General features: G+C 35.3%; 3 protein-coding genes and 1 non-coding gene across 4 annotated transcripts; 2 read left to right on the top strand and 2 right to left on the bottom strand.

Annotated features, from left to right (window-relative positions):
• Positions 1-449: 449 nt before the first annotated feature.
• LOC110671519 (6-phosphogluconate dehydrogenase, decarboxylating 2-like) lies at positions 450-842 on the top strand. Its single transcript, XM_021834004.2, has 2 exons — positions 450-616; positions 713-842. Exons 1-2 carry the CDS (start codon positions 450-452, stop codon positions 840-842), a joined length of 297 nt encoding a protein of 98 aa, XP_021689696.2.
• A 4,243-nt stretch (positions 843-5,085) lies between these two features.
• TRNAL-CAG (transfer RNA leucine (anticodon CAG)) lies at positions 5,086-5,166 on the top strand. Its single transcript has one exon. It is a non-coding gene; the product is annotated as a tRNA-Leu (tRNA).
• An 18,237-nt stretch (positions 5,167-23,403) lies between these two features.
• LOC110670808 (protein GLUTAMINE DUMPER 5-like) lies at positions 23,404-23,721 on the bottom strand. Its single transcript, XM_058152171.1, has one exon. It carries the CDS (start codon positions 23,719-23,721, stop codon positions 23,404-23,406), a length of 318 nt encoding a protein of 105 aa, XP_058008154.1.
• A 1,370-nt stretch (positions 23,722-25,091) lies between these two features.
• On the bottom strand, positions 25,092-26,031 carry LOC110670804 (biogenesis of lysosome-related organelles complex 1 subunit 2). Its single transcript, XM_021833053.2, has 2 exons — positions 25,510-26,031; positions 25,092-25,406 (listed from the first exon to the last, which is right to left on the bottom strand). The coding sequence occupies exons 1-2, from the start codon at positions 25,612-25,614 to the stop codon at positions 25,140-25,142; spliced, it is 372 nt and encodes a 123-aa protein (XP_021688745.1). The 5' UTR covers positions 25,615-26,031; the 3' UTR covers positions 25,092-25,139.
• Positions 26,032-26,596: the final 565 nt, after the last annotated feature.

The following is a 26,596-nucleotide window of genomic DNA, read 5'->3' as shown; positions in this document are numbered from 1 at the left end:
CGCCCATTCTTCATAATTCTCGCCCTTCAACTGAACTTGGGTAATCAAGTTACCTAGGTTATCATTCGAATTCAGTGTGTAAGAACTAGAAGTTTTCTTCCCTGATCCAGAACTCTCATTTTTCTTTTCATCAGCCATGGCTCTGATACCATGTAAAAAAACTAAGAAATTTTGGAATAAGAATTCTGATGTTTATTGCTCCAGAAATCAAAGATATATATAAAAAATTACAGCTAATAAATAGGTTCCTAATCAAGCTAAACTACCAAAATTGTATCAGAATCATACAATAAAAGTTAAGAACAGATATGCACATAAAAATTCCTAAATAAATCCCCTAAATAAATGCAAAATAAGTGGCAGCTAATAACTGTCTTTCCAAGAAGAAGTTGATTTAGGATGTGAGACAAGCTCTCTATGCTTCCAAGATTTGTAGTTATGCATAGGAGATGAATCTGATCCGTGCAAAGAGTATTGAGAAAGGATGGGACTTGGAATTCGGAGAACTGGCAAGGATTTGGAAAGGAGACTGCATTATCCGAGCTGTATTTTTAGACAGAATCAAGAAGGCATATGATAGGAACCCTGATCTGGCTAACCTTCTTGTCGATCCAGAGTTTGCAAAGGAAATCATTTAGCCTCAGTCTGCCTGGCGGAGGGTTGTATGCCTTGCTATTAACTCTGAAATTAGCACTCCTGGCATGTCTTCTAGTCTTGCTTATTTTGACACTTACCGAACGGAAAGTTTGCCAGTTTATTTTGGTGCTCATACATATGAAAGGGTTGATATTGAAGGATCTTTCCATACTGCATGGTTCAAGATTGCAAGACAGTTGAATTAATGTGTCCTCTCATGGTATAATAATTTCTGTTCTAGATATGCTGGGTAGAAGTGTCACCAATCCTGTTTGGTCCAAATTTATCTCGATCAAATTCATTCAATCCAATTTATATTTGGACTTTGTATTGCTTTTGTGCGTTGTGGTTGTGATTTGGCAATTCTGCCGCTTTTACTTTAAGATTAGATTTGAAATACTGAAATTGGTAGCTCTTTTTCTAATTTGCATTTTTTTTAGCTACTTTCACATGGCACTGTGAAAATGTTTTGATCAAGAAAAATTCTCACTTGTTCTTCCCTCAACCTTCCTTTTTTTTTTTTTTTTTTTTTTTTTTTTTTTTTTTTTAATTCTTATACTATCTCAGAGTGAGGTTTGAGAGGTGGATGGTTTTGTGCGGTTTGGTGACCATTCTGCATGTGAAGGAGGCCAGGGTTATGGCATTCAAAAGGGCATGATTTTGAAGGTTTAGTCCTAACCTTCAAGTCCTCCGATTTGAGCCTTGAAAAATTTTCACCTTACTTTCCTGTCTCTTCCCTTATCTTGCCCTTTCTCTTTCCAAACAGGGGATGAGCTTTATTATTTTCCCTTCCAACAAACTTTTTGAAGGTCTTGGTTTGTAGAACTCTTCTGTTATCACATACTTTAAATTCTTTTAGCTGCCTTATGTTAAATAACATGTGCTAGATTGTAATTTGGCAGGCTGTGTAAAGCCAGAGCAGGGCAAAAATAAATACTGAATTGGGATAGCATATTTGGCCGGGGTCGTCAACATCCAGTTTTAGACATATTTAGTTTGCCCTCCTAGTCTGATTCTTAAAACAATAAAAATTATTTTTTACTTTCTAAAATTTGGTTTCAAATTCATTCTATTTGAAAGGCAACTTTAAGGGGTAACAGAATTTGAGGTTAGAATTCAACCTCCGGAGCATCAAATAAGTACAGGTTCTCATGCAGTTGTTTTGAAGGAAACAACAATCACCTATAATTCCATTGATTCATACCATGGGGTACTTGTATGCTAGAAAGATGGAAGGGTAAATATATTGTAATCATCCCGTCTTGCAGTTAATGTCCTGTTCCAGTTTCCTCTGTTATTGTAGTCCTGTCTCCACATCAGCATTTGTAATGCAAAAAGATGATTTTATCACTCAATCCTGAACATAATTTTTAATCTTCCATGTTAGCCTTACTGCCACTGAAAAGCTGAAAAATTGATTGAATCTATAAGTTTACCCCTGATGAAATTTGTGAGCTCCATTTAATTCTATCTATTTTTCTTATTTTTCTTGTCTGTCTCTAATTATGCTTAGTTATTTTATTATTTCCCTTTTGTTTTCATTAGGAAAAGAAATCCAGGTTTTCCTAGATTTTTTAAGTGTGTGTATATACATTCAACATTTTGATGTACAGCCCATACTCTGTAGTTGCCTAGCTGTTGCACTGGCACCCCTTGTTTGCAGAATTTGAGTCATATAAGTATGCCACTATTCTGTCACTAGAAAAATCTATGTTGCTTCTTTTGGTTGGCATTTGTCTTGTGTTAATCCATTTTCCTTCCAGCTTAAAATACTTGTTGATTCGTTGAACACGCACATGAGGGCATGGGTGCATAACACAATGCCGTATATTATGGTGTATTTCCTGAAAATAAGTATTATTTTCTTTTAACTTGATTCCAAATAATTATATTCCTGGAACCTCAATATCTGCGCAAGCAATGTCGTCATTTGCTTTCTATGTTGATCTATCTTCGATTTTCATGCTGCCAAAAAAAAAAAAAGAGTGGATCTCCTATCTGTGCTCTTTCCAGCAGAGCACACTGTTGCTTGATACTGCTTGATTCACTTAACATGGCCACATTAACTTAGAAAAAAAGGGGGAAAAATGGGAAAAAAAAGTATATTATTAATACGTTTGTGCTGTGGAAATGTTTTCCTGTACCAGACGTGACTTCCTTTAATTGTTTCTGACATTGTTTGATACTAACAGGTTACTAGCTCATTCCAGATTCCACCTGCAATACAAGCAGGTTTTTATACAGAAGTATATAATGATTTGACAAGAAATTGTTTCAACATGTGGATATTTTGTTTCTCTGACTTAGATGCCTCTAAATTGATTTCAACAATACAATGAAACTCTGGAACCATAGAAAAATTTTCATGGAGGATCAATGGAATGTGTTTCAAGAAGGATAACTGACAAAGAAAATGCATGTTTTGTCCTGTTTATGCTGTGAATTTTACAAACCTTGCACTCTATTTAACTAAACTGTTGAGAATATATAAGTGTGAAATTTCTATATCGGAAAAAGATGGGATGAGTGAAAAACATATAAGTGAGAATGACACATAGACTCATTGACTTAAGGTTTTAGGTTAAATGTGGTGTCATGCTCATTAGTGTATTCTTTCATAAGACATAAGACTCATCAAGAAGGATTCTCTCTAGTTGCTTTGGGCTTCTTAGAATTCTAATAAGTGGTATCAAAGTTTTGGTTTGGCAGGGGACGAGTATGAAAATGGTAGTAAGTGATTCCGTGATACTAGTGAATAAAAATAAAAGAGGCAGTTACTTCTGATAGGCCCAATGGAGCAGGAAGGCACTCTTCTAGAAAAGAGCAGATCGAAGTGGAACCCTGGATACACACACTTGATGGGTCATTACGATTGAACATGGTGTCAAGCCCATAAGTGCGTTCTTTCATAATATCCTAGAATAGGATTTTGGAATTCTTTCATAAGACCCTTCAAGAAGAGAATTCTTCCCCCAGGTGCTTTGGGCTTCCAGATTTTTAAAATAAACTACTTGCTGTATTTTCTGTTAGCAGAAAGCCTTCTGTGCTGTTTTCATCATTCTGCTTCTCCTTTTTGTTTGGTTTTGTAGCTGGAGAACAATGTTTGAAATTACGGCTCTTATCTTGCATAAAACTCGTTCCACGATTAGCCCGATGATGGGGGCCGGAGGAAGCATCTGAAGCCATTGAATCATCACTGTCTTGCACACCATCGTCATCATCATCATCATCATTGGCATTTCCATCATTGGCAATAGTATTGTGATCATTGTCATTGTCACTGCACTCATTTTCATCTTCTTGCATGGGAGAGGCAATGTGCATTGTCCACCCGGATTCACTGCAGCCACATTCTTCTGTGCTTAAATTGTGTTTGGATGAATCCATAACTGAAGCTGAGAAGCTCCTTAGGGGAATGGAGCCGCTGTATTTGTTCCCAAGAAGGCTCCAAGAAGATGAGAGAGACTTTTTTTTTTTCACAAAGAGTTTGAGAAGTGCATAAAACTCCTGAGGAGAGCTGCAATGAGCTTTGACATCCAGATATTTATTAAAAAATTTTGATCTATGTTAAATGTGGAGTGATATTAGACGAAATAACTCAGCATTCAAGTTTCTATATTATAATATGAAAAATTAAGATTTCATATTTGGAAACACATCAGAATAATCAAAACTATAACTTGAGAGATAAAACAAATACTATGCAATTTTATAATTTAGAAAAAAATTTGAAAATGACCTTTAATTGGAGGACTCATCTTTTCTGTCCTTGTCAGGCTTTTTCACAAGCTGACTTCAATCTTGCAACAAGAAATGCAGAAGAAACCCATTCCCCTAGCCATGCCCACAAGCATGTTAGAGCACAGACTCCCCACTTCTTAATACTTCTTACTTGTCCTTGAAGACTTTAATTCTCTGTCTTTGTCAGAACTCAGAGGCACATGCAAGCTTTTGTGGACAAAAAGTGTAGAGAAGCCAACTGGTACATTAATTTTTGTGGATTGGAATAGTTGAAATGGAGACTACCTAAGTTCTGCTGGCTTTTGTTCTGTCCCTTGTTTGTTGTTTTATGTAATACTAATAAAGCTGGCTTCTGTCTTTTAGCAACTGGGATGGGGTGGGACCAGAAAGTGGTATTTGTTGGTGTGAATCATAGTTAGATAATGGTATTTGAAAAGAACCCATTTTAGGTTTTGCCCAATTTCAAACTTTTTGGATATCTTTGTTTCTGGGAATTGCAGGCTTCTTCTTGAGCCAAAAATCAGTTCAGTGGTATATTAATTCAACTGTAATTACAAAAACATATTAAGGGTTGTTTTATAATTGATAATAATATTATTTTTCAACATTAAAATGGAAGATTTTTTTTAAGCACTCGTTATTGAGATAATATCCAGCCAATTCCAAAAAATCTTATTTTAAATATTTATAGCAGAATGCTCATATCAGGTCAAGATGGCCGAGTTGGTCTAAGGCGCCAGTTTCAGGTACTGGTCCGAAAGGGCATGGGTTCGAATCCCATTCTTGACATATATCTTGTTTTCTTTCACGTCTGTAATTTATATACATATAGCAAGTCTTCAAACTCATAAATGCAACTCACTTTCAATGCTTAGCCTATAAAATTTTTTGTAAAAATATTGACTAAAATTTGGCTTTTGACAACCTTGAATATATAATTAATTTTTATATACACATGACTTGGAATATCCTGAGGATATATCCACACTAAAAAAGAGAGAAAATTTTGGAAGACGAAGTAATAAGATTGCTGTCTCCCATTATGCACAGTTCCAAAGACCAATTTCTGAAGCCATTCAACAAGATCATCATCATCGTCTTTACCCATTTGCGTTTTCAAGCCGCCGCGTCCACTAACATTTCTGAAACAATGTCAAGAAGCAGCTTTTTTCTGTAAAAATAGCCTAAATTAAAGGAAGATATATATATATATATATAAACTATATGATGGTCTGCTCTGCACATGGCGATAGGCGGCTAGATGCCATTGTTATCTTATATCAATATCCTTTGACATTATAACGACATATTTCACTACCATGGGTGGTCCTTCCTTTGTGAGCTAAAGAGTATAGTTCTCTGAAATTTTTTAGTTCTTTTAAATGCCCATAAAGTAAATAAATTATTAAATATTTAATTAAAAATAAGGAAATACTTGAAATTTGAATGTGAGAATCCAAAAATATTATGCTTGTAATTAAAATATCTAAACCATCTTACTTTGGTAACATTCAATGTTCTATTGTGAAAATATGCAATCAATCATATTAAAATACTAACTAAATATGATGCAAATTGATTCTAATGTTAGACATGCAAGATTAGCCCAAGATATCTAAAATAATTACATGCTTATAATTTTTTTTTTTTTTTTATCTAACATGACTTAGATTAGTGACTGAAATTATATCATTCACTTAACAGATTCAAATTTGAATTTCTAATCTCTCAATCCTCCTACTAATTTATATGATTCGTTGATATTCATTATATTATTACTGTGTATGTTCTAGCAATTTTTATTTATTTATAATATAATGTTTGGATTGCAAAGTGAGTAGAGTTCTACTTCTCCCTGGAACTAAAGACCAACCAATGAAGAAAACACAAAAAATAAAGAAAAGCACTTCCCCAAGCTTATCTCCTCTCCAATATGATCCAAAACTGTTGTTGGCTAATACATATTACGAAGTTCTACACTTGCTCACAGTTGCAGGGAGTGAAAATAGTGACTGGTGTTGCTAGATATCTTGGTCTTTTATCTCCTGCCATGATAACAACAATCTTTGGCTCAGCTTCAAGTCCTGAAATGCCAATAGATTTTCTGGGGTTTTCTCCTTCATTCCTTGCAGAGTGATGTTTACAGTAGGAACATGCCAAAATGATCAATGACACTGCAATGATCATCAACATTAGAGCTAAGCTGCCAAATAGGTAAGGAATTGGAGAATGCCATAGATTGAAGGTTGATGGAGAATTTGTAGCAGGCTCCATCTCTTTTTCAACTTCTTCTCTCTTAGTGTCTCTCCTTTCTTAGATTCTACTGAAAAGTGCTTGCAAATGCAGTGAAATGAGGCTTGTGGGTTAATGTATTTATAGGGGAAAATACAAAATAACTAGGAATTTGATTAGGTGATCATGGATTACTATAATGCCCTTTGGGTTTGAGAAGAAGATTCTTTGTGCCTTGAGTAGATGCCAAATAGTTGTAGTTAATTAATGATATGAATTCAACATTCTTTGATTTAAATAAGATCTTGGACTTGTAGTGGTAATGATTACTGTGATCTTGGCATGGCAAATGTTAGCTCCAAATGTCCTAGCACTTAGAATGGCCTTTAATGGCCTATCTCTCTTGCTGCTTAAAATGGAAAATAACTAATAAATTTTTGTTTATTAATAATATTAGACCTATATATATATATAACTTGATTTAATTATATATTCAATTAATCAAACAAACACTAAATTAGAATATTGCCTCATAGGCTCATATTCTCTTTTTGATCATGTCAACATCACCAACACACATATTAGAGGCTAGATATACACACAGAGTTAAAGAAAAATCAAGATAAATAGGGGAATCTAGGGTCCCAAAGAATGATAAAGATTATTCTTTAGGTTTCAAAATTAAGAAACATGTAGATGCCAACTATGGGCTTACAAAATCAATAATTAAAAGCACTTTATATGAATAATTTTAAAATAAGTAGATGGAAAAACTCTAATTCAAAATTTTCTTAAAATAAATAAAAATCAATTGGACTATCCTATGATTGATAATTATATTTATATATTTTTTTAATTTTTATTGAAATTTAAATTCAAAATTTTATAATTTTAAAAATAATTTTAATATTTTTAAATTAAAATTGATTAGTTCACATCAATACTTTAATTCTTCACCTTTTAGTTTTGTTATATTTTAATTTTTAAAAATTAAAAAAAAAATAGAGAGTTCCTATACATAATAAAAAGGCTTAAGTTGTTTACATTTTTTTTTCGAATTTTACAATATCTATTTTGTTCTTTTAATAAAAAGACTTAATTAATTTTTCTATGAATCATGGAGAGTGAGATTCACATCAATATGAGTGATAATGCACAAATTCTAAACGCTCATAATATTTTCTATTGAAAAAGAATGAGTTCATTTTATTTTAATTTTTATAATATGAATTTTCCTTTTATATAGGAGATAATTTTAAGTAGACTTAGGTTACATGATATTCGTTAATGAAATTAATTAAATAATTATATATTATTATTTATATTTATTTATAATTATATAAAAATAAAAAATAAATGAAAATTAGATCACATATTTATTCATTCTTACATTATCATAAAATGATTTAATTAACTTAGTATATAAATGACATGGAAAACTGAAGCTTCAAAGAGATTAATGGAAGAGAGTGATACAGAGATAGAAGTTTCAAAGTCACTTCTGAACATTAACGAGATGAGGTAGCGCGCGCGAGAGTACGGACAGCCCCAATTTCATTGTAATCTCATATTTCAAACACGATCGTTAGAAACTGTTGAGGTGACTGGATGAAATTGATCGCTCGATCGAAAGACCACTAAAACTTTAAGGCTTTCACTTATCTTGAATTGCCATGAACAGTAGCGAGAATGGGACAGACACTGCCACATACATTGCCTCGAGATGAGTCAATATAAGTGACACGTTGAAACTCCACTGTTGGCGGCAGCTTGGCAACACAGTGGCAAAACTTGTATTCTTCCAAGATATCAAAATATCACCAAAAAAATCTTAGACCCCAAATAATAAAAACACAAATTTACTGTATACTTTTCTGATACTTATCACAATTTTAATACCACTAAACTAAATCGCACTTGCACACAACAAGAAGATGTTCAAGATGAAGAGAGTGGTGTTGCAAGGCAAGTTGGATTGTCATCTCCGGCCAATATAACAACAATCTTTGGCCGAGCCTCAGCATCAAGACCTGGCATGTCCAGCGGGCTTGCTGGTTTTGAGGAATTATTTCTATGGGAGCAAGCTAGAACGATTAAAGCAGCAGCAATGATTGCTACCACGATTGCTAAGCCACCAAAAAGGATAGGTATTGTAGAATGCCATACATGGATGCTAGGTGCAGAGGTTGGAGCAGAAGCAGGGCTCATCTTCCTCTCCATTTTTTCTCACTCTTGCTCTTTCTTCCAGGAGTCTTGGTCTTTCATGTGGTTCAGTGAGGTGGGGGTTTGTGGGGGTTCAGGAATTTATAAGGGAGAACTTAGATTTGATTTTGATAAATTTAAATTCCATACTTCATAAACAGCTTTAAGACATAATGACCTTTGGACTTGAGATTGTGGAAGATTCTCTGTGCCTTCAAGATATGCTTCAAATTAAGTATTAATGGTGTCAATTCATCAATTTGGAATCAGATAGAACAGATCTAAAGAAATCTTACACTTTTAGTAATTAATCATTACTGAGATGTATAAATTGGTGCTTGATTCATGTTAAATGGCTCTCAAAGATGGTAAGTTCAAATATTTTTGAAAATTGCATGTGTATATTGTCAATATGTGAACTCTTGCTTATGGATTATGGCAATTATCAAGACTAGATTCTTGCTTCTGGGATCATGGCAAATATCAAGACTAGATTCATTCTTGCTAAGTTTCCAACAAAAACCCTTTAGTCTTCTTCCTTTAATTAAAATAATCAAAATTAATGCTTTAGTTTTCAAATAAAAACAACTTTTTTTTAATCATTTTATTTAAGAAATGCAAAGGATATAAGAGTTTAACATTTCTAATTTTTTTATTATAAAGTAAGCAATTAATTACTGCGCATTATGAATTTTATGAGAAATAAAAACAAGGGAGAATTATTCTAATGATAAATTTTGTGCTAATTTTCATTGTAATTATAATTTTTTTTTTTCATAATTTAGTAAATAAATTTTAGTTTCATAGGAATTAGAGTATTCTCATCTTACTTTGACAAAGAATAATTTTACCAAAAATTCAATATCACATAGAAGTCAGCATATTATAACATTAAAAATGAGGTATAGATCAATAATCTTAATTTATCTCTAATTAAATTATACATTAGATTTTTTATAAAGTTTTTTTCTAAGTACTTAAGAGTAACTAATTAAATATGAATAAAATTTAAAATTTATTAACCAAATTGCTAGAAATTAAAATTTTATGATGACAACAAAAATTTGTGAGATTTTAATGAGAATTATAATAGTTTTAAAACAAGTTAATTAAAAAAAAAAAAACAACATACCTTTTCCTCAAATTTACAATTTTATCCTAACGTTTAACATTGAACGTAATTATATGTAATTTCTAAAATTAAATTTGCAATTGGATATAAAAGTCAAATATTTATGTTAATTTACAATTACAGTCAAAACCTAAAATTGATTTATAGAAATTTAAATTATCTACTAAATTTATAATTATATTAACCAACCACCCTAACTTTAAATTTTACTATACAAATCTATAGAAATCCATCTATATATATTTTAAATGAGTTAATTTTATTTTTTTCATTGATATAGTCATAAATTTTAAAATAATCGATTAGCTTAATTACCAAAGTATAAAATACTCTTAGGACGTTTGGTTATCATAATTATAAGTTTAAGGTATTTGGTTACCATAATTATAAGTTTAGTGGACAAATTTAAATTTCTCTAAATCAATTTTATATTTTGACTATAATTACACCCAGTTTCAAAGGCTGAGATTAATTTTTTTCCAAAATTAGAAAGTTTGGCTATAGTTGTGTTCAATTACAAATTTAATTTTAGAAATTGAACACAATTACATCTAATATCAAATATTAAGATATAAAACTAAAATTAAAACGTTAAGATAAAATTATAAATCCACAAAAAGATTTTATTTTATTTTATCTCATTCTCCTTTTAAAAAATATATATATATTGTAATAAAGTAGGAATGGCTTGCAATTATTATTTGTTCAATCCTGTCCAAATATGTGCATAGTCAATGTGAGCTCTTGCATTAGGGATCATAACAAATATCAGGACTAGTTTCATAGCTGGAGATAGTAATGGGTAGGGTAACCGTGAAAATCACTTTACCTAAATTCAAATCTGATTAATGTTATCAAAACTCGAACTTATTTCAAATCTGATTAAAATTTATAATCAATTATCCGAGCCTGTCCTAAACCCGATTATTATTATCCAAAAAAATATGAACTCATTTAATTTTATATATTTTTATTAATATTTTGCATAAAAAATTATTTTAATTAATAATTTATATTTTAAAATTTTAATAATTTTATAAAATATTTAAATTCCATTTTATATAAAATAAAATATATAAAAATTTATAAATATTATTATAAAAAATATATATTTTATATTTAATTAAGTATTTATATAAATAAATTCCGAGTAACGGATATCCAACATGCAAATCCGATCCTAACCCGAACCTGTCACGAGTATTATTTTTCAAACCCTAATCCGTCACAGGTATTATTTTTCAAACTCAAACTTGTCACGACTATTATTTTTCAAATCCAAACCCATTCCAAACCTTATTATGTAATACCCAAATTTATCCTATTAAAATTTGATTTAATCGAGTACTTACAAAAATTCGACTCGTTACCATTCCTATTCATGGCATGCCAACAAAATAAATAAAAACTAATGCTCTGTTTTACACAAAAGCATATCCTTTTTTTTCTTATTAAAATGAAGGAGGATGAAAAGAAATAGCAAGAATGAAACATATATTATTCGGAAAATTATTCAATTTAAACTCAAATTTTTATAAGCTATATTTTATTAAGAATTTAATATTACTAGCATATATTCTCTCATTGGTTGGATTTAAAATAGTACAAGAAGTACATATGTACTCTTTTTTCACTTTGTGTTGAGAGTACAAGATACTAGAGAGGTTACCAAGACAATCAAAAGGCGCGGGTGGTTGTTGGGTATGTACACACTTGCAAGAGTGCTAACCATCAAATCTGAATTTTTGTTTCATCCCAACATTAACATATACCAAACTATAAAACCTAGCTACGACATGTTTGAATTGTGAATTAGATTGAAATTGATCAGTGTCAAATTTGAAATTAGCTCAGGTTAATGGTTTTAATTTATGAATTAGTTTAAAATTGGGTATAATTAACCCTTTTTCTTAAATCTGAATCTAAACTCTATTTACAAAGTTATTTCCCTTCCATTTAAAAAAAAAAATTATATTGAGTTCATATTTGGGTCATTTTATTTATTTTACATTAGAAACTAAATAAATAATATCTAAAAATTTAGAGATGACAATTATTTTTAAATTTGATTCACCATGTCCACACTTCATTAATTTTCTCTAATTCCGCCCTACTCTAATGTTATGTAAGGCGAGGACAAGAAGAGTTCTTTGTCCCTCACAATAATATAGTACTATTTTTTTTATTAAAAATAAGTTATTTTTGTTTATTTATATATTTAAATATTATAATATTTTAAAAAATATAGGTATATTATTAAAATTATATTTTATATTTTAAACTTATAATTTATTTTAATAAAAAAAAAAAAAGTATTGGTGAAAAACCTGCCCCCGCCTTGCCCTACTCCTTGGCGAGAAAATCCCCCTCCACCCTCCACTCCTGCAGGGCAGGGACAGGGAGAGCGATTTCTCACTCTCAGCTCACCTTATTGCTGTTCCTAAAAATTTTATTGTAATATGATAATACCATGAATGAACTGAAACAAGACCAAAAATTATTTCAAACCAAAACTATTTTCAACCAAAATCATTTCTAACCATAATTGATTCAAACTGTAAAACTAGCTGAACTGGCAATTTTAATTTGGAACCGGCCTGTAACTAGATCTAACTGTCTTTATATCTACTACCACTACTACTAATAATAATAATAAACTCAGTATATGTAGTTAGAAGCCATTTGATATTTGTAGGGAATAGGAGAGAGCAATAATTTCGTCGGAAGGAAACCCCACACCAAATGTGGCTATCAAAAAATCTAACAAATTGATTGTTGAGAAGAATCATATACAATCGAGCTAGGTTCCATTAGAGAAGTCCTGTAAAAACAACCTACATGAAGTTCTCACTGTCACGACCCAACCTATGGGCCGGACCGGCACTAGGACCTGGGCCAGCCTAAAGCCCCCGAGGCCCGTAGTAAGCCTTAACTATTCATTAACCCAACTCTAAGGCCCATTTGGGCCCAATTTCAAGAAAACAAGCGGGACAGTCCCCATAAAATGGACTTTCCAACGGGGAGTTTTGGACTCACCGGACCTGTAAACACAATAAATACTCAATTGGGGAGCTCAGCTCACCCTCCACATACTCATCAACAAAAATAAATGAGAGCTCAGCTCCCTCATCCAATCCATCAACATGCATAACATATTTAAGTTTACAGGTCCAACATGAATATAATATTACAGACCAAATTCAAATAATTACTGCTAACACATGCGGAAATTCTAGGAGTAATTAAAATTACACAATATTGATAAACAACCTGCGAGGTAGAAAAGCAGGTTAACCCAGAACAAAATATTCTCCTGTGGCCTGTAAAAATTTTTGAACAGGAGTGAGCGTTCGACTCAGAGAGTAAAATATCAATTTTAACCATAATCTCTATAACTTTCTAAATCTAATGCACCCTGTAGAGTGAAATGCAACATCCACATCATTTTCACATCATAACATCAAAAAGGTAATTTGGAGCACTCACGCACCCTGTAACATCAATCATAATATATGGAAGCTGATCCCCTATACAGCTCTCTTAAATCCAACCTGGTGCCAGCGAAGAACTCAGCTCGGACTTCCACTTAAATACCAAATCGGGGTCCCAGCGAAGAACTCAAGCCGTGTCTACCCCGAAGGACCGGGTCCCAACGAAGAACTCAAGCCGTGTCTACCCGTCCTATCCATAGTCCACACCACATCACACGCACGCCAACGCACACACCGCTCCAAATTACCACAACAACATACATGGCACTTTAACATTTATCAATGCATCAAAAATCGTGCCTAGAGTTTAACTACATAAATATATGCATATAAGTGATGCATGGGCATGCTGAACATATAATAATATCGAAATTACAATTAAAATTAATATTCTACTCACAGACTTGACGACAAATTCGTATGGCGGTGGGCGGAGGAAGAAGGTCATCTGCTCACCGACAATTACATTACATCTATTTAATAAATTTGACTCAATACAAACAAAGAAAAGATCAAGTACGTCTAAGTCGTGAAAATCCGCAGAGTCTCCCTATACCTAGGACCTACCCAACTGCAAAAGGGCTAAACGCACTTCTATACTCACAATCCATACATCAACAGTTCAATCATATCACACAGCCCCTCCCGCCCATCAAATCAATCATCCATCACAATACGCAAAATTTCAATTTAGTCCTTATTATTGATCATTTTTGCAAAAAGCGCCAAACAAGCTCTAAAAATTATAAAACTTTGCCCCGCGGTCCTTAGCAATATTACTAAGCTATTGCAAAAGAATCGTAATTTTCTAAGCTACCACGAATATTTTATGGATTTTTAATCCTATTTAAGCACTAGAAAATTACGTAAAAACTAGGTTGGGTTTACCTTTGCGATTCCGACTTCGAACAGCGCTCGGACGTCGACAATGGGGCTAGCCAAAACCTCGGTCCAATTCGGAGACTTTTCCAATTTCGAATTTTCGCGAATTGAGGATACCTACGAAGCCCAATAATAATATATAAAAAATCAGGGGTGTTACATTCTCCCCCCCTTACAAAAAATTCGTCCTCGAATTTTACACCAGGCAGAAAAAAGTACATGATTACACATTGAACAGATAAGGGTACTTGCTACGCATGTCCCGTTCTGACTCCAGTGCACTCTTCCACCGATCGCTCCTCCACAAAACCTTAACCATAAGGATCTGTTTTGATCTTAGCTGTCTCACTTGGTAGTCCACTATGGCTCTGAGTTGCTCCTCAAATGTCAAGTTCTCCTTTAGTTCTATTACATCCGATCGTAGTACATGAGAAGGATCGGGAATGTATTTCTGAGCATAGAGATGTGAAACACGGGATGAGCGTGAGAAAGGTTGGGTGGTAGCTCCAACCGTAGGCAATCGCTCCAACTCTATCCGTAACCTCAAAAGGTCCAATATACCGAGGTGCCAACTTGCCCTTCTTTCCAAATCTCATGACTCCTTCATTGGAAAAACCTTCAGAATACATAGTCGCCCACGCAAACTCCACATCCCTCCGTCTGGGGTCTACATAACTCTTACGCCTCTGAAAGTCGTTTTGATCGTTCCACGATTAAAGGAACTATCTCAAGTGTCTTGCACTAGGTCTACATCATGCACCTTCGCTTCCCCATTTCCGTCCTACACAGAGGAGACCTATACTTTCTTCCATATAGTGCCTCATAGGGTGGCATCCCTATCTTTGGAGTGATAAGCTGTTGTTGTAGGCAAACTCCACCAAAGCTAGTGCTCATCCCATTGACCTCCAAAATCCAAAACACTCATGCAAAGCATGTCTTCCGATGTTTGGATTGTCCTTCAGATCGTCATGCGAGGGTGGAAAGCCGTCTTGAAGTTCAATCGTGTGCCAAGTGCCTCCTGCAACTTTCTCCAAAACCGAGAAGTGAATGGGGCCCTCTGAGATATTATGGAAGCGGAACTCCATGCAATCGACTATTTCTCGAATGTAGAGCCGCGTCTTGTGCCGAATATGTAATCTTCACAGGCAAGAAGTGAGCTGATTTGGTCAAGCGGTCTACAATTACCCATATCGAGTCATATCCTCGCGTGGTACGAGGCAACCCAGTCACAAAATCCATAGAAATCATTTCCCACTTCCATTCTGGGGTAGGGAGCTCTTGCAACTTCCCTGACGGTCTCTGGTGTTCAAACTTCACCTTCTGACAAGTCAAGCACTTGGACACAAAGTCTGCTATGTCTCTCTTCATGCCATTCCACCAATAGCTATCTTTCACATCATGGTACATCTTGGTGGAACCTGGGTGGACACTGTACAGTGTATAGTGTGCTTCTTGCATGATTTCATTTCTGAGATTGTCTACATCGGGCACACATATCCTCGAACCATGCACTAGGGCGCCATCATTGGCAAATCCAAACTCACCACCTTCACCTTGCTGTAATCTTTCTATAATCTTCATCAATTGTTGGTCTCTGTGCTGGGAAACTCTAACTCTGTCCCTCAAGTCCGCCTCACCAAAAATGAGCCAACAATACCCCCTCATCTGAAAGATCTAGGATTAAACCTTGATCCATCAACTCATGTACTTCTTGAATCAACCGTCTCTTCTCTGCTGAAATGTGCGCCAAACTGCCAGAAGATTTCCTGCTCAAGGCATCTGCTACAACATTGGCCTTCCCAGGGTGGTACTGGATGGTGCAATCATAGTCTTTCAGAAGCTCCATCCATCTTCTCTGTCTCAAGTTTAAATCCCTCTGTTGGAAGATGTACTTCAAACTCTTATAGTCGGTGTATATCTCGCACACTTCACCATACAGGTAGTGTCTCCAGATTTTTAGTGCAAAGACTACAGCCGCCATTTCCAAATCATGGGTGGAATAGTTCTGCTCATGCCTCTTCAGCTGCCTTGAAGCATAAGCCACTACTTTTCCATTCCGCATCAAAACACACCCTAGGCCAACTCTGAAGGCGTCACAGTACACGGTGTATCCTTCACCGCTCATAGGTAGTGTTAACACAGGGGCAGTGGTTAGACACTCCTTATCCTCGTCATTATAACTGACTCTATCGAGCTCTCTTCCTGTCCTTTGCATCTTATCCACTTCCCTTTTCCTATTTTTGGTATTGTTGGTATCTTTTCAACCTGTTGTACTTATTCCTTAATTTTAGTCATATCTCATCCTTACACCTTTTCCTTAAAAGACGTCTATCACATCATCAACTTTAACTTTCTTTTTATTTCTTAGTCTTATCTTGATTACTAGTTCCATTACTTCGAAAATTCTAACCTTACGGCTTACTCCTGCCAGCATATTCTTCACCTTTTGTAACACTTATAATTAACCATAGAAAATTCGTTTTTTGTAACCCCTTTCCCAACTTAACTATCAGAACATTATCATTCCCTACCAAATTAGTAGGAAATTGCTCATCTTGGATGAATATGAGCCCCATAAACTATAAGTTCCATCTGAACTAACACGGCTGTAGGAAATATGTGTCATGCCTTAATTCCAAACAAGATACTTCACGTGTTCATTCTCCTTAATATAATCATATATCGCCCATAGCTTTCTAAACTTCAACCTCAAATTACCCATCAGCAACAATTTCATCTATTGAAACTCATCCATAAATAGTACTTCATCTAGCTCATAGTTTAAAATAGTCGCAAGCCTTAGTAGCTAACTCAATTTAACTCCTGTCATTACTCTGTTCGTCCTTTCATACTTAATACTAGGTATGCACTTCTTGTCATTCTCATATAAGGAAATTATGTATGTATTTGTGCTGCTAAACTCTCAATAACTAGGTCTCCTTGACTCGGTTCCTTATATAACCTTCTAGAACCAAAAGCACAAGCTAAACTTGAAAAGAAAGAAAATATCCTCTTATATTCAACTACACCCGATTGTCATATTATAACGTTTCACCTAAGTTTCTTGGTCTTTCTCTCCAAATTTCATCATCTCCTAGCACAATTATGCTCTACTTATAAGGTATCATCTACATGAACCCTTTAACGTACCATTTTCCTTCTTGACATAATATTTTATAATTTATTAACTTTACTTATACTCGACCTATGATTCATATCTATCATCGTTTTTATTGTGCCCTTAACTTTTGTTGATTCCTGAAAGATTTCTCTCACTAATAAATTCTTCCAACACTAATTCCACCCTTATCTAGGGTCATTAATTTGATCCTTGAACTTTCTAGTGATTTATAACCATCCGGACTTGTCACTTTTCGCTCTACCCTACTATTGTCCTCGTTATTGCTTCACTACAAAGTGATTACATTGATCACACTAAAAATGTTTGCCTGACATTCATAACGAACCTCTAACTACCTTCTCACTATCTCAAAAGTCTAACCTAAAACCTATGTGTCATTATCTATCATTCTTTTCCTCTCATCATACCTATTTGATCCCTTAGACCGACTTTTATTCAACTTACTGCTTACTACCTTCTCTGTCTCTACCTATTTAGGTAGTCCGCAATACCATCGCACACCTTCTAACATTTACTCATTATTATTGTATTCCATACCTCCATCACTTTTCTCACTAATGTGGTCCCATTTTGGGTTTTCCATTCTTGTCATTCTCCTTGCCAAGAATAACGCTTAGCCTATCCTATATCTTAACTTTGTTCCTTTTATTATGCGCTCTTTAGGTTGTCCTTTCATTTATTTCCTTTGTCTTACCCAAAATAGAACTTGACTATTCTATCCATGGTTTCATTCTTTTTCCTAACATAATAGCAAGATTTGCTAACTATATCTTCGAGTCTCTATCGCGTTATCATATGTCCTGCTACTCAGATTTGGTCCTTTGACCACTCTAGCTAGTACTTCCACTAGCATTTAGATTATATTGCATATGCAATCAATTGTCCAAACTTTTATTCTGCACTTTCTTTATCCATTGGCCTTCTGTGATTTATCTTCGCTAATTTATTACTCTTAACACTATTATAATTATTATTTTCCATGTTTACTCAACTAGCCAAAACTTAAGATTCCGCACCCAAACTGTCATCCAATTCAAAGGACTTACATCCATCATGATCTGATTATATATGATTCCTATAATGGAACTTGTATCCTCTCCAGGATACCCGAGCCAACTACTCTCTACCACACTCTACACTCCCATCTGGGACACTATTCCATAAGTCATCATTATCGCAATAACCTTCGATCCATTCGAAAAGATAGGACTATATCCTAACTTGTCGCAACAAAGGTACTACATCTACCACCTTGCCGAACCATGTCAAGTTAATGACTCTTTTATCATATCATAGCTCTATAAATCATCAATTCATAGTTTCACCTTCCCTAGGTAGTAGAGTTGCACTTTACATCTTGCTAATACACACAAGGTATCCTATTCTCACTAAGTTCTAAGCAAAACGTCTGGCATTCTGCAAAAATCATCCAAAATTCCATACCGAAGACTAGATGGTCTCACTCTATAGGTGTCACTTTTTACTTTGCAACTAGTCCAAACCTCCAGTCCATTGGCAACTCTTGATGTAACTCTAGCTCATCTTTGGGAGTAATCGAGTCACCGTTGTAGTTATCACCCAACCGTGACCTTTCAATATTCTAACTCTAGACTCTTAACCAAGAGTTCCCAACTCCTCTGCAAATACGTAACTGCATTCGGCATAAGCTATCAAAAGCGAAGCCATCTCAAACACCCTCATTATGGAGCACCATGGGGATGCACGCAGCTCTACACAATAATCTCATGTCGCATCAGTCTGCGACTTACGGAGCGCGGACATCGAGAACATTGTATAGTTACTACGATACGTCTGCACTAGGTCTCCTAATTTCATATCTCTCATGAATCTTCTATTATCACAAACTTATTCTGACTGGGTCATCTACTGATGACTGCCAGTAGTGGTATCCTCATCCTTATCTAGGGCAACTGTACTTTTAAGACTCACTTTTATGTACTCGTGCCTTACACGAAATGGGCACACCATTTAAACCCATACTGACAAAAATATAACATTTCTTGGAGTACGTATCCTCATGATAGACCTCACACGTCTACTAACTCTATTTCACATTTCTACGTACTCCACGAAAATCAAGACACTAACTGAGGTAATCTTATATTTCCCGAGGTATAACGTAGAATCTAGAAACAAAGAATTACAGGAAAAGACGAAACAGAATCCTATACTCCGCATGTGACTCGTAGTAGACTCTTCCCAACACTTAGATGATTTTTCCCTATGAATCTGGAGCCTAAGCTCTGATACCACATCTGTCACGACCCAACCTATGGGCGGACCAGACTAGGACACAGGCCACCCTAAAGCCCCGAGGCCCGTAGTAAGCCTTAACTATTCATTAACCCAACTCTAAGGCCCATTTGGGCCCAATTTCAAGAAAACAAACGGACAGAGTCCGGCCATAAAATGGACTTTCCAACGGGGAGTTTTGGACTCACCCGACCTGTAAACACAATAAATACTCAATTGGGGAGCTCAGCTCACCCTCCACATACTCATCAACAAAAATAAATGGGAGCTCAGCTCCCTCATCCAATCCATCAACATGCATAACATATTTAAGTTTACAGGTCCAACATGAATATAATATTACAGACCAAATTCAAATAATTACTGCTAACACATGCGGAAATTCTAGGAGTAATTAAAATTACACAATATTGATAAACAACCTGCGAGGTAGAAAAGCGAGTTAACCTGCAACAAAATATTCTCCTGTGGCCTGTAAAAATTTTTGAACAGGAGTGAGCGTTCGACTCAGAGAGTAAAATATCAATTTTAACCATAATCTCTATAACTTTCTAAATCTAATGCACCCTGTAGAGTGAAATGCAACATCCACATCATTTTCACATCATAACATCAAAAAGGTAATTTGGAGCACTCACGCACCCTGTAACATCAATCATAATATATGGGAGCCGATCCTATCTGACTCTCTTAAATCCAACTGCCGTGAAGAACTCATTTCGGACTTCCACTTAAATACCAAATCGGGGTCCCAAGAACTCAAGCCGTGTCTACCCGAAGGACCGGTCCCAGCGAAGAACTCAAGCCGTGTCTACCCGTCCTATCCATAGTCCACACCACATCACACGCACGCCAACGCACGCACACTGCTCCAAATTACCACAACAACATACATGGCACTTTAACATTTATCAATGCATCAAAAATCGTGCCTAGAGTTTAACTACATAAATATATGCATATAAGTGATGCATGGGCATGCTGAACATATAATAATATCGAAATTACAATTAAAATTAATATTCTACTCACAGACTTGACGACAAATTACTGTGGCGGCTGGGCGGAGGAAGAAGGCTGTCCCGGCTCACCTGACAATTACATTACATCTATTTAATAAATTTGACTCAATACAAACAAAGAAAAAGATCAAGTACGTCCTAAGTCGTGCCGAAAATCCGGCAGAGTCTCCCCTATACCTAGGACCTACCCAACCTGCAAAAGGGCTAAAAACGCACTTCTATACTCACAATCCATACATCAACAGTTCAATCATATCACACAGCCCCTCCTGGGCCCATCAAATCAATCATCCATCACAATACGCAAAATTTCAATTTAGTCCTTATTATTGATCATTTTTGCAAAAACTGCCCAAACAAGCTCTAAAAATTATAAAACTTTGCCCCGCGGTCCTTAGCAATATTACTAAGCTATTGCAAAAAGAATCGTAATTTTCTAAGCTACCACGAATATTTTATGGATTTTTAATCCTATTTAAGCACTAGAAAATTACGTAAAAACTAGGTTCGGGTTTACCTTTGCCGATTCCGACTTCGGGAACGCGCTCGGGACGTCTGACAATGGGGGGCTAGCCAAAACCTCGGTCCAATTCGGAGACTTTTTCCAGTGCATCCGGGCGAATTTCACTGACCAATCGAATTTCTGCGAATTGAGGATACCTACACGAAGCCCAATAATAATATATAAAAAATCAGGGGTGTTACACTCACAATAAAAGGTGCAACTGCAAACACTTGCACGTTCTCTGTATTTTGTTTGGTATTGACTCGCCTCATGTTTAAGAAATATGGATTACTTACAGAATTGAATAGAAAAATGAATTAAGGATTCAAGCCCTTTTTTTTAGTGGTTTCGATCTCAGTCATTGTGAAAACTTAATTTGGTATTATCGAATTAAAACTTTTGGTGAATTTACAAATTAATTTAATATTATAATAATTTTGAAAGGTTTTTCCTAGGTTACATGCATGAAGTCTCATCAGTTAAGAATACAGACGACAAGGCATGATTTTGATTGGATTTATTGAGCATTCTAGGAATCTAATGATACAAAAATGTCATTTCAAGTTTCAATCATAGCAAGAGATTAACTGTTGTGGATGTTGCTGATGAGAATTTTAGGGAAATTAGGCAACAATTCATATTCATTGGTTCATTTTGGCTGTGCTGCTCACAATGCCACCACACCAATTATTATTAGACAAACTAGAACAAGTTGAGTCCAATTCCCATCCACTTCTTCAACCATAAATTTTAAATTTATAAATTTTAACGAGAAATTCTTACTTAAACTCGACCTATTATAAATTTAAGATATAAATATATAAGATTCATATATTTAATAGGTGAATTACATAATATATCTTATATCTTGAATCTATGATAAACCTGATTTACATGAGGAAAATCTATAATTATTTCACCACTTATACAGAAAGATGATGTGGAATGCACTTTCTTTACTATTGGTGTATTCTATGTGCTAACCTATGATGAATTTTCTCTTATTCAAATTCCACTATTAATAGTAATAATATGATAGCTACATCTTCGAGCCGCCACGTCTCTAGAACCTAATTCCATATCCAATACAATGCCAGCTTAAGTGAGTGTGTGTTTTCTGTTAATTAATTCATTTTAAGTGATAATCATTGACCAAGTTTTGGCATCAAGTAATTTTGCTACACTGATAGCATGTTGATCTAGGGCAGAATGTTAAGGGAAGCAACCCTTATATTTGTCAAAAAGAAACCACATGTACACAGGTTGAACATGTGCGACTAACATTTAATTACTAGTTAAAGACGTTGGTTGTGTAAACTGTTGCCCTAAACTTTCCCATACTATATAAGCACTATTTTGTACAACCATCAATGGGTATCTTGCGTGGATTTCAACTTCCGAGAGCTGTGTCTTGAATTTGTTGTTTAGAGATAATTAAATCTTCCCATTTAATTGCTTATACTTTTGGACTGGCTAGATGGAATGTCTTAACCTAGAAAAGAATCCTAGGTAGCTTTAACAGATGCAAGATAGTAAAGACAAACCAAGATTGCTTCAACAGTTCAACTTAACCCCAGGAAAGGTGGTTGCTGATGTTTAAGGCCAAGTCTCACTGGAATTTGATGGATGAAAAATGAGTTATTATCTAGTAGCCGCCCATTTCACCATAGTTTCGCAAGCACAGGGTGAAACCTTGGATATTCTGGAATTTCTGATTGATAATGACATGAAAAGGTCTATTTACATCATCCAAGAGCAATTTTTGTCATTCTGATCACTGCAATGTCTTTCTTCAGAATCTGGACAAACCGACAAACTGCCCCGAAACAACTTCAACATGGTCCTAAAACAAATTTCTTGATTTCAGAAGTTTAGTTGAGTGATTCTTGATGTTTATATAATTGAAAAGAGAGAAGGGAGAGAGAGAGAGAGAGAGAGAGAGAGAGAGATCTGATGATATTGAGAAAATTGAAATTGAATCCATTTTGATATTTGGAACAAAATCTCTGAAATATATATATGCCTCCAACAAAAATTTCATCTTCTTCGTACTCATCACTTTACATATTTCCGCAGTCAAGAACCAAAATTGCTAAAACAAAAAGAAAGAAAGAGAAGGGTGTCCTGAGATTCTAGAGATCAGCTTAAACTTGTTCTTCATTGTGGCAAATGCAAGAGACAGGCTTAGGCTTAGGCTTAGCCAAGAATGTGGGATTCTTATCTCCAGCCATGATTACAGCTATCTTTGGCTCAGAGTCGTCTACTTGCTTGACTGATTTCTCTTCAGGAACCTGTGTCGCTGAATTGGAAGAATTCCTCCAGGAGCAGGCAAGGATTATCAAAGCAAAAGTGATGATTCCCAACATGAGTGCTAGCCCCCCAAAAAGGTAAGGCATGGGAGAGTTAAAGTGCCAGAATCCAGCACCAGCACCACCTGTTGTGGAGTTGCTTGCAGGCCTCATTTCTAATCTCTCTCTACCTCTATCTCTGACTTTGTTGCTCTTTTGCTAGCTCGATGAAATGGGGGTTGTCTAGTGTGGGTATTTATAGCACTAAATAAAGGTAAAGTTGCACAGTGCTCGGATTAGAACAAAAGAAAGAAGAGTTGGCTTTTGTGCAGTTACCAAGAAACCGTTGGTATTGTAGAGAAAGAAAAGAAAGAGATGATAGGTGATTCTTTCTTGGGCTGCACTGATTCTGACCGTGTAGAATATTTGTCTCTCTCGAAGAGGAGGACCCTTAATTTGCTTGCTTGCTTTTCCAGGCCGCCGCGTCCACTAACGATTATACAATGCCAAGAAAAGTTCGGAACCATTTCTGACGGAAGAATAAGATAGCAAATAAAACCCATTATCCATTTATATATAACCAAGTCTGCGATGCTTTTAGCTGAGCTGCTGCTGCTGTTCTGTTTTCCATCCAAAATGACATTTCTGCTCTTACAAGGAAACTGCTTGAAATTCTTATATGGCTGAGGTTCATTTTGGGACACATTTTACGAAACACGATTGGTTCTTTTCCAAGGAATGGCAATATGGGTGAATTGCTAAAACATTGCAACGGTAAAGATTCGGAATTTCTATCAAAATGTTTTAGATGGATGAATTGAGAATGTAAGAGAAGAAACAGAATCATCACCACTCCACTCAACGCGTCAAGAAAATGTGAGAACATTCGCGAAATTTCTTAGTAGTACCGGACCAGACATGTTATGACTTGTAGGTCCACAGAAAACAACGTTTTTCTTTGGAAAACTCGAAAGGCACATTGACAAGGACGGGAAAATGAGGCACTTTATCTCACTTGTATGTTGACCTTAGCATGCCATCAAAAACCTTTGCTCTTGCCCACACTCGACCTAAATGGGGTTGGGTTGCATCGTTCTGCGCCAGAATTTTAACCTAATGCCAAGTATCGACTGGAGGAGGAAAAACTTTGGCATTAGTTTAAAATCATGATTATTGGCAACAGATCCACTGAAACTAATGAATTTACATTGCCCACAAAACTATTTTCATTAGTTTGAACAGAAGATGTTAAATCTTTCATTAAGAAGAACTGCCTTGGAAGGCAGAGGATTCCTTGCTAGTTGCTAAGAAGAAAGAACTACAATTTACATACTAAAAGCATTCCTCGCTAGTTGGTACCCAGTCAGCTACCTTATCAGCATTTCTACTGATCTTAGTCAATTGACAATCTTGAAGAAAGGACAGAGACATTAATTTTGTTAATAAAATTATGATGTAAAGATGACTGCTTACACAATCAAAACTGAACATTCGAAGAGAAAATTGAAACCAAACAACCAAATTTGCAGGGAAAAAAAATTCACTTTCACAAACCATTCTCATTCTCAATTTCTGACCTTATCCACTTTCCTTCATGAAGGTGGATGTTGGTACACAGATTGAACTTTTGATTCTAACAAGGAAACATATTTATCAAGCATTGAAATTACAGCCTCAAATTCAGTTACTTGCCGCTCTATTGCATCAATTTGCTGAACATACTGATCAAAACTACCACTTTTTGACTTCAACTGCTCCACAAAAACCCTCAATCCAGAAGCCACATCCCCAAAACCTTTATACTCTTCGGCCACTTTCAGATTCATTTTCTCTACGAGTTCCATCAGATTATTTGTCCCCTGTAACCATGAATAATAAGAATACTAAGGTCAAACATAATCAATTTGGAAGCAAAGTAAGGGACTACAGAAAGATGAGGTTTTTAGGTTTTGAAATTGAGACCTGAAGTTCGCCTTTGACCATGGTGCAGACACTGGTGAAGAGATCATTCAATGAATCTGCTAGCTCATCTTGAACCTCTACTTCCTCCTCTTTTCCAGCAGCCATTTTGGGTGCCTAGATCTGTTCTACAAGCGAAAAACACCTTCTTCCCTTCTCCTTTTTGTGTTCCTCGGTTGAAATGATTCTCTTCGGTACAGTATTTGGCTATCTCCGACGTTGTTGGAGCGTCTAGACGAGGTCCGGCTTGGGCGTATCGAAGAGGAGGAGAAGCCGCGGCGCCGTCGGCGAAATCCCCAGTAAGGGATATGGTAGGAAATGAGAGGTGTTTCAGGTTCTTTCTCTCACTTTCAGCGATTTTTCACCCCAATTTTCGCTCTGCTGTGGCTTTCTCTCATCGGAAAGATGAATGGAGGTGTCGCCCTAGATGGGGAAGGCTGGATCGGCCGGGAACAGGTTAGTCTCTCTCTTCCCTATCGATAACGCGCTTTGGGAAAGCAAAAGAAGAAACTAGGTTGCAAAAGGAGGATTTTATAGGTAAATCTGACGGTCCGTATTGAACACCTAAACCGGGGATACGGTCAAGATCAAACCATTTTCTTTATCTTATCTGAGGAAACGACAATCGTTGTAAATGGAAGCAATGTCGTGCTGCATGTGGTCGCCGTTCAAGAAAAACTACATGACGTCTATTGCTTACCCGTTTTGCAAATATCAGGTTGGGTCTCTACTTCCTCAACTCTTATAAAAAAAAAAGTAATTAAATTTTTTTTTCAACAAAAATTATTTTTAAATTATAAGGTATTGAATTTTTGGCTATTTATTCGTTTGAAGGATCAGTAAGATTAATTTGGCTATCTGTTCCTTTGAAGGGCTAATGATTGAGAAATAATGATTAAAAACACACCAAAAAGTAAAGAAGAAAATTACTAATATTGAGCCATTTGCACTGAATCTAATATGAAACTTTTAAACCAAGATATATATTCTCAATCACTACATGGAGTGGATACTAATTACATGGAGTGGATACTGATTAATAATTACATGAAGTGCAAAGCTAATGAAATTCTGTACTCTATTAATATCT

The sequence above is a fragment of the Hevea brasiliensis genome, chromosome 9 (genome assembly GCF_030052815.1).
Source record: "Hevea brasiliensis isolate MT/VB/25A 57/8 chromosome 9, ASM3005281v1, whole genome shotgun sequence".
In the NCBI taxonomy this organism is placed as follows: Eukaryota; Viridiplantae; Streptophyta; class Magnoliopsida; order Malpighiales; family Euphorbiaceae; genus Hevea; species Hevea brasiliensis.
This window is presented reverse-complemented; position numbering and strand designations above follow the sequence as displayed.

Bases quoted from the DNA above. Each gene is read 5' to 3' on its own strand.
- LOC110670808 (XM_058152171.1), bottom strand. From the start codon at position 23,721: ATGAGGCCTGCAAGCAACTCCACAACAGGTGGTGCTGGTGCTGGATTC.
- LOC110670804 (XM_021833053.2), bottom strand. From the start codon at position 25,614: ATGGCTGCTGGAAAAGAGGAGGAAGTAGAGGTTCAAGATGAGCTAGCA. The intron at 25,407-25,509 runs GTCTCAATTTCA...TCATGGTTACAG, and splicing joins TGGTCAAAGGCGAACTTCAG to GGGACAAATAATCTGATGGA.
- LOC110671519 (XM_021834004.2), top strand. From the start codon at position 450: ATGAATCTGATCCGTGCAAAGAGTATTGAGAAAGGATGGGACTTGGAA. The intron at 617-712 runs GTTTGCAAAGGA...CATGTCTTCTAG, and splicing joins AACCTTCTTGTCGATCCAGA to TCTTGCTTATTTTGACACTT.